Source organism: Eschrichtius robustus, chromosome 14, assembly GCF_028021215.1.
Source record: "Eschrichtius robustus isolate mEscRob2 chromosome 14, mEscRob2.pri, whole genome shotgun sequence".
NCBI lineage: Eukaryota > Metazoa > Chordata > Mammalia > Artiodactyla > Eschrichtiidae > Eschrichtius > Eschrichtius robustus.
Genome location: NC_090837.1, coordinates 47442202 through 47449724, shown reverse-complemented (window position 1 = coordinate 47449724; position 7523 = coordinate 47442202). Strand labels below are relative to the sequence as shown.

General features: G+C 47.3%; 1 protein-coding gene across 2 annotated transcripts in view; it reads left to right on the top strand.

Annotated features, from left to right (window-relative positions):
* Nucleotides 1-1100: 1100 nt before the first annotated feature.
* The window catches only part of B4GALT6 (beta-1,4-galactosyltransferase 6), a 64893-nt gene continuing 58470 nt past the window's right edge, over nucleotides 1101-7523 (top strand). The window contains exon 1 of one of the 2 annotated variants that reach the window (XM_068562898.1): nucleotides 1101-2316. In XM_068562898.1, coding sequence (XP_068418999.1) covers nucleotides 2202-2316 — 115 coding nt within the window. In that variant the 5' untranslated portion in view covers nucleotides 1101-2201. Of the gene's footprint in view, nucleotides 2317-2386; nucleotides 2485-7523 lie in introns of those variants that run through there. The other variant, XM_068562900.1, reaches the window with a different exon arrangement.

Here is a 7523-nt window from a genome sequence, read left to right as displayed (position 1 = left end):
TTAAGAAATGAAGTTGAACTGGTGATTCCATCCAGTCAACTGTCTAAAGGGAGGTAAGGAAACCTCTTAGGTGCCAGACAGCATGTTTAGCATTTTACACAGTTACCCGGTTTAATCCCATAGACTTGAAAGCTGGTATCACACCCACCATTTGAAGGCTGAGAAGAGAGGCTTGCAGAGGGTAGTGGCTTGGCATGAGTTTCACAGTTAATAAAAGGCCTTGGTGGAATTATAAACTCAGGTGTTACAGGCTCCACAAAGCATAATACTATCTCAGAGACGATAGAAGGCATGGGTCTCTTGCTAAGAAGGTACCATATTTGCTGGCAATCAGGTGGTGTTCAGTACCGCTGCATCTGGAAATACTGAGCAAATAATGGCAGTAGGGGACATCCAGCCACTTTCTACATGATTAGCTGCAAAAGAAACAACTGCAAACACACGTTGGAAAAATGCGATATAGCTAAGGACCAGCTAGTAGAAAAAAGTAGCTTTTGAACAAAGGGTAGACCACGATCTAGGAGGTGCATTAAAGCAATTTGCCCATTGAAGCTGGCTGGTGCTGCAGCGCTCAAGGGCCTATTGGCTGCACAGAAGTCTTTTCCGCCCCGTCTGAACGGATACAGCTAAAGTAGGGCTACCCAGTGCTCACCTTCAGATGGGAAGGCAAGTCCTATTATAGGAGATATACATAGATCCGTATCACATCCTGACAGTATGTTTCTATAGGAAGTGCGGGATGGGCGGTTCCATTAATCCAGTACTGGAAAACACCTCGTTCCCGGAGCGTGTATTTTGGGAGGAACGCACACCACACCACAGAAGCTTCCTCCTCGAGATACAGACACAGCATCTTTCATTATCGATCCCCAGAGTGGAACGTAACCGAGGCTCAAAACGCGTCCCTCAGCCCCCGGCAGCACTGGGAGCGCCGGGGTCCCCGCCCGGGCGGGGACTGCGGTGACGCAGGAGGCGCCCGGGGCACCGGTCCCGGCGCGGGGAGGAGGGGGCAGGTTGTTCGGCGCGGTGCGGCGCGGGCCAATCAGGAGGTGCGGTGTTTCGGACGAGGGGAGGGGAAGGGTGGGTTGGAGCCTCCAGGTTTCCTCGGGGCCGGCGCAGCGCCGCCTGCAGTTCCGAGCTAGCGCGTGGGGCCGCCGGGGTTCTCCGGTCCCGCCCGCGTGCCCGGTGTTTCTTCGCGGCTCCCCCGCCCTCGCAGGTCCGCCTCTTCTGCGACTCAGACGCGGCTCCGACGGCGGCTGGCCTCCCCGTCTTCGGACTCCTCGGCTCTGCCCGCCGCGCGAGTCGCCCCGCGGCTCTTCGCCTGGTGTCCGCGGGCCGTGCGGGGGCGGCGCCGGCGGGGGCGCCTCACCCCGGGCCGGCGGCGGTAATGCTGCTGCGGTTGCCGCCCTTGCGGCCGGGCGGACAGCTGGCGGAGGCAGGAACCGGAACCGGAGCGCCCTCGCCGCTGGCCGGGACACCGCCCTCGCCTGCGCTCGGCTCCCGCGGCCGCCGCGGGACGCCGGGGCCCGGCGCGGCATGAGGAGGAGGCTGCGCGCTGGCGAGCGCCCAGCTCCTCTGCCCCTAGGGCCCCCGCGGACCCCGGCGCGTTGCGGGCGCCGGCGGCGGCCCCGGCGCCCACGCTAGCCCCGCGCAGGCACGAGACGCCGCGGCCCCGAGGAGGAGGCGGCGCAGGCCTGCCAAGCGCGGGCTGCCCGGACCCTGAGCGCAGGGGCTTCGCGACCTGGACCCCGGCGGGCGCGGGCAGCCGGAGCCGCGGGGGAGCCCGGCGTGCTGCGGTCGGCCGGCCCTCTCCGCAGGGGGGCCGCGGCGCGCAGCCCGCACCTCTCCCCACTTAAAGCCCCTCCTCCCGCCGCTACCTGGTGTATCGAACGCGGGTCCTCGCCCTTTCACGGCCTCCTCGGGTCATTTGGTCCCCGGGGCCCCCCCGCTCTGCATCCCCTCCCCCTTTCCCGCGCGTCCTCCCACTCTTCCCCTCCCCCGGCTCCCCCGCCTCTCATTCATTCCGTCTGCTCCCTCCTCTCTCTTCCTTCCCGCTCTGGCCCCTCTATCCCTGATCCTCCCCGCGCGGACCCCGCTGCAGTCTCGGGGTTTTTAGCACATTCATGGAAGTTTAGGGCCTGGACGGTGCCCCCAAGTCCGCCTTGAGAGCGCAGCCCGAGCTGCCGGCCGGGAAGAGGAAGATGTCTGTGCTCAGGCGGATGATGCGGGTCTCCAATCGCTCCCTCCTAGCCTTCATCTTCTTCTTCTCCCTCTCCTCGTCTTGCCTCTACTTCATCTATGTGGCTCCGGGCATCGGTAAGCACCGAGACACACCCTCACTTCCCACGGTCACAGTGAAGGAAACGCAGCATGTTACTTACGGGATTTGGAAGCTGTATAAACAGGGGCCCGGCAGACAGCATTTTATTTGAAATGCGATTTCAGACCTGTCACATAAACTGCTTCGGGGCATGGCTTTGGCATGTGAGTTTTGTCAATGCACGTTTAAACAACTTAAAGACTGCGTTACGTGGACAGAGCAAAATAAGGTGTGATGGCCCGAGATACCCTGGTCACTTTCTTGAGTATTCATGACAGCTTTATCCATTTAATATTAAGTTTTTAAGCTTAAACTTAGTAATCGTAATTTTATTCAAACACTCTGAGCTATATTAACTGGTTGTAAAAATACGATGGAGAAATCCACAGTAGGGAATGTGATTGAGTTCAAGACTGTACTGTTCTAGTGTTCTAGGTCGCTTTTTTAGAATGGGGTCAATGAACATTTGTGCCACACTTCAGGAATTTTTAGGCGATGAGTTGTCTAGTAAAAACAACGCTCCATTATTTAGTGTGCTTGGGTCTGCTTTTCAAGGGTAGGTAGCCTCTGCTACCTGTTAGGATGAATTCTGAGATAAAATGATTGAATTAACAATTATGCAAGATAGTTTACAATTTGAACCTATTTACCATTTTTTCTTTTGGTTTCTAGTCCAGAATACACTTTTGTATAATCGGCTTGAATTAGCCTCTTTAGTAAACATCCTGGTTTCTCAGCCCCTCTGGTTGAAAAGGTGCCAGTATGGCATTCTCATGACCGAAAAATCTGAACTTCATATGGATATTAAAACATTGTATTTCCAGAACGTTTCTGAGTTCTTCCGGGTTATTATGTATTTAATGTTAAATTAGTTAGTAACATTGTGTATCTCCTATCATTTCTTCTTAGACATTAGTAGTTTTTTGAACCAGTACCATTTCTCCCCTGAGTGAGCTAAAAATGTATGTATGGCCTCTTACAGAGTGAAAACACCTGCAGAATTTTAAGATGGAATTATTATCAGGGCATTGTCTCACATGGTAGTAGATTATTGCAGTGGATTGCAGGGGGGAGGGAAGAAACAGACCTCACCAAACCTCATCAAGACTGTTGTGTTTCCTAAAAATTATGTGACTTTTCTTGATTAAATTTTCAGGTTCAAGTAAGACGTATAAGCTCAGAATGATGCTTGAGAAGGCATAAATTGTCGAAACCTTGGTATCCCAAAATAGAAGTTTGGGGTTAAAGTTTGAAAAAAATATGAATATTTTAACATATTATTTTCTTTTAATGCAGTTTTTTTCTTTGGGCTAAATTGGATACCTCTTGAAGCCTGTAGTAGAAATGACAGTGATAGCTCAGTGGATTTGAGAGTAGTTAGCCAAAATATTCAGCAAGCTTTTTCTTAAAATTCTCTGCCATTTTGGAAGTCTTATCAATTAACTTCTCATTCTATAGCAATTTTTACTTTCTCATGTAACTCTTTAAAGGTTGGACATCTTTGGGAGATGTTATTTTATCAGATATTTTAACTTTGAGAGATTCTGGAGAAGTTTTTTTTGCACTTAGATAACAATTTTCTTACTTTCTTGGTATTTTGAGTAACATATTAAAATTACGTTACTCTGAAAGCTAACCAAAGGAAATCAGAATTCCAGCTTTCACTTGATAGCCATTTTTTGTTATTGCATTAATATATTATCTATAGATTCTTAAAGTTCAATTGATGTGAGATAGTAATATATCTTTGTTATTTCTATACTTAATGTTTGCCATAGAACAATCACTGACATGGCATAAAAATTTTGGCAGTTGTCTTCTAGGCAATTAGGTTGACATGATTTAAACTACTCTGTTCTTTTGGGTCTTCTAATTTATAACTTAAAAAAATTGATTGAAGCCAGTAAGAAGAATGAAAACCAAAACTTGTGAAGTGTTAACAATTTGTTAAACTGAATCTGTTTCTCAAACTAGCATTATTTAGCAGCAAAAAAACCTCCTTACTTACCTTTTAATTATTGAGAAGCAGTTTTCCAAAACTCAAATCTTTGCTTGAAAGCTTGAATTTTGTCATTGGTAACACATACTGTCAGTTTTTCTTGAAGCGTCAGGCTCATTTTGCTCTTTTTTGGGGAAATGTAGGTCAAATACAGAAGTCTAAATGACCATAGTTTTTCAGTTGTACCTTTAAGTAAAAATGATGTTCTGTGAAAAAAATGTGGCTAGTTCAGCTCACAATGCAATGATCTGTTGCACAATTTGATTTTCAAGACAACCACAGTACTTTGGTATGCTGCAGAAATGCCTTATGCATACTTCTCATTTCATCACAGATTTCTTTTTTTTCTTTTTTAAATTAATTTTTATTGGAGTATAGTTGATTTACAATGTTGTTTTACTTCTTAGTTATACATATACATTTATCCACTCTTTTTTAGATTCTTTTCCCATATAGGTCATTACAGAGTACTGAGTAGAGTTCCCTGTGCTGTACAGTAGGCTTTTATTATCTGTTTTATATATATTAGTGTGTATGTGTCCATCCCAGTCTCCCAGTTTATCCCTCCCCCTGCTTCCCGCTTGGTAACCATAAGTTTTGTTTTCTACCTCTGCATCACAGATTTCTTATGAATGAGACATACCCCAAACTAATTAGGTTCTTATAACTAGTTTACATTAGATATACATAGAATCTTTTTGAAATAATTCATATTTCAGCCTGAATTACATCTTGGGGCAGAATTTTCTTATGACTAAAATACATGTTGTGTAAGAGAGCATTTTTTAGTTGATCTTAAATAAATGTTTCAAATCTCTTCTGTTAAAAAATCCATATTGATCCTATCCACATCAACCTGTTTAGTAGACATCGATTGTATTTTCCTACGTTTTTTGCCCGGAGACCTATTTTTGTCGTGTGTCTTCCCCCAGGCAGTCAGTCCTGTCATTTTAGTTACTCGTTAGTCTCCTTCCTCAGTGTCTCCTCTCCCTCTCTTCCTTCTGAGAAGATAGTACCACACAGTTGTAGATAGCAGAATATGTTTAGTTTCCAATGTTTTCTCATGTGGCTCAACAACTTTTTGACTCTTTGGATTTTAATCTGCAATGAATTCCAGCAAACTCAAAGCTCATTATTTTAAGAATAATTTGAAACACTTTCCTTGAAATTTCTAATTCATGCAAGAAACACAGGAACTTTCTTTATATTAGGAACTTTAGTACTAAGGGAAATTGGTCTGCAGACCACCCTCCACCCTGGAAATCCATGGACACATTGCTCTAGCCCACCCAGTAGAGGCTGGTGCACTGAATTTTTTCTCATTCTCTTTCTACTTTTGTGCATGATTGCAAAAAGGTGAGTGCAGTCTTCCCCTAAGGTCTTGCCTTGGCTGAATTGAAAATGGAGTTCCATTTAGTGTGAAACTGTTTTCAATATAACACAACATAGTCATTTACCTGCTGTTGTATCAAAGGAGTAGGTGAACTGACTTATAGATTCATTCAGCAGACACGAATAGAGCACCTCGGATAGGCTAGACATTGAGGAAAATAGATGACCAAGACAGAGTTCCTTCCCTCATACGATGGGATGAGCGCCGTGCAGGGGCTGCATCAGGTCCTCAGAAGGCATGCCGTGGGGAGTGAGGGCTGGTTAAGGGTTTCCAGAGGAGGTGATGGATAGGATTTATCTGGACTAAGCAAAGGGACTCTAGTCAGGGGGAACAGCATGAGCAAAGGTGGGTTCCAGAAAATAGGAGTATTTCCATCTGGCTACCATCGAGGGCGTGGGTTGGTAGATGGGCCAGATTGGGAAGAGTCTCGGGTCTCCCCTGCCCAGCCTCGTGTTCTGGCACTTGGGGTCGCTGAACTTCCTGGCCGAGAGAAACTGGCCTTGGTTCACACAGCTTTATTAAAGCTGTCTGTGGTTAAGAGAGAAGTTGATGAGCCTTTAATCAGCGGGGCAGTACTGTGGGGGAGATTGCACAGCTCCCCTGGCAGTGGGAGATTTCACTGTCCATTTGACTCACCGACGGTCCTGACCTTTGCTAGACTTGCTCTCAGGCTGTTTTATTCTTTGCGCAGAGGTGGAGTCCGGTTGGGCCACTTTGGCGTGAATTCCTGTGGGCCCGTTGAGGAATCACCTGGCCATGTGCTTTGCTTTTTTGGGCCTCAAGGAGGTTGGTGCCCTGCTGGGTCAGGTGGAGCTGGGGATGGGCGGGCAGGGCGTGGGGGTGAGTTGTGGGAGCAGGTGGCTTGGTAGGCCCTTGCTCAAAGTCCCCCCGACGTTCTGGCTGGGTTTCTCTCAGTTTGCTCAGAGCGTAGCTTGTTAGTTGCCTGCATCTTTCTTATCGCAGCCCTTTAGCCTCCTGGCTGGGTGAGTCTGGCTGTGCTCTTCTGAGCTGTTACAGTTTGCTTTGTGTTTCAAAGGTCCTTCTGGTTTCTTTCCTCGCCAAGTTCTCTGGTCACCATGTCTCTTTTGGGGGGTTCTTTTGGTTTGGGCCGCTGTGTCGGGTATTTCTTTTTTCTGGGCCTCTCTTACTGGTCAGGCTTCCCATGCTAATATTTTTGTCTTGTGAGTAGCAGGAAACATCAGAAGTTTTGAAAAGGGGGATGCTGGAATCCTTTGTTGCAGAGCAATTCTTCTGCATGGAGTGTGGGTTACAGAGGACAGAGCCAGTGGCTGGGAGACCAGGTGGGAAGTTTTTTCAGTAGCTCAGGTGATAGAAGATTCGAACCTGATCAAGGTTGTAGTTGGATCAGGGCAGAGTAGAGAGGATGTGAATAGTGGGATTGAAGGAAAGGGAGAAGCTTGAAGACAATGCTTGTATTCTGGCTTAGACAACAAGGCTGTGGGTCGTAGGGGCTATAGAAAGGCAAGTGCCTTGAGGGGGCGATTTTGGTTTTAGAGATACAGAGTTGGGATGCTTATAGGATACCCAGGAAGAACTTGTCAGTAGGTAGGCAGATGGACATAAGGGCTTAGAGCCCAGGAGAAATGTCTAACTGGAGAGAGATTTGGGTGTCTTCGGCATATAGGTGAATAATACATATCTATTTTTCCCCTGACACACCTGAGTTAATTAACTTGTGCAAGCAGAAGTGACTCACTAAGTTAGTTACTCTTAAATGTGGAATGATAGGGGTTAAATTGGAATATGAAGGAGGCCCAAGTGTAGTTTGAAGGGTTTCCCATGAGGCTCTG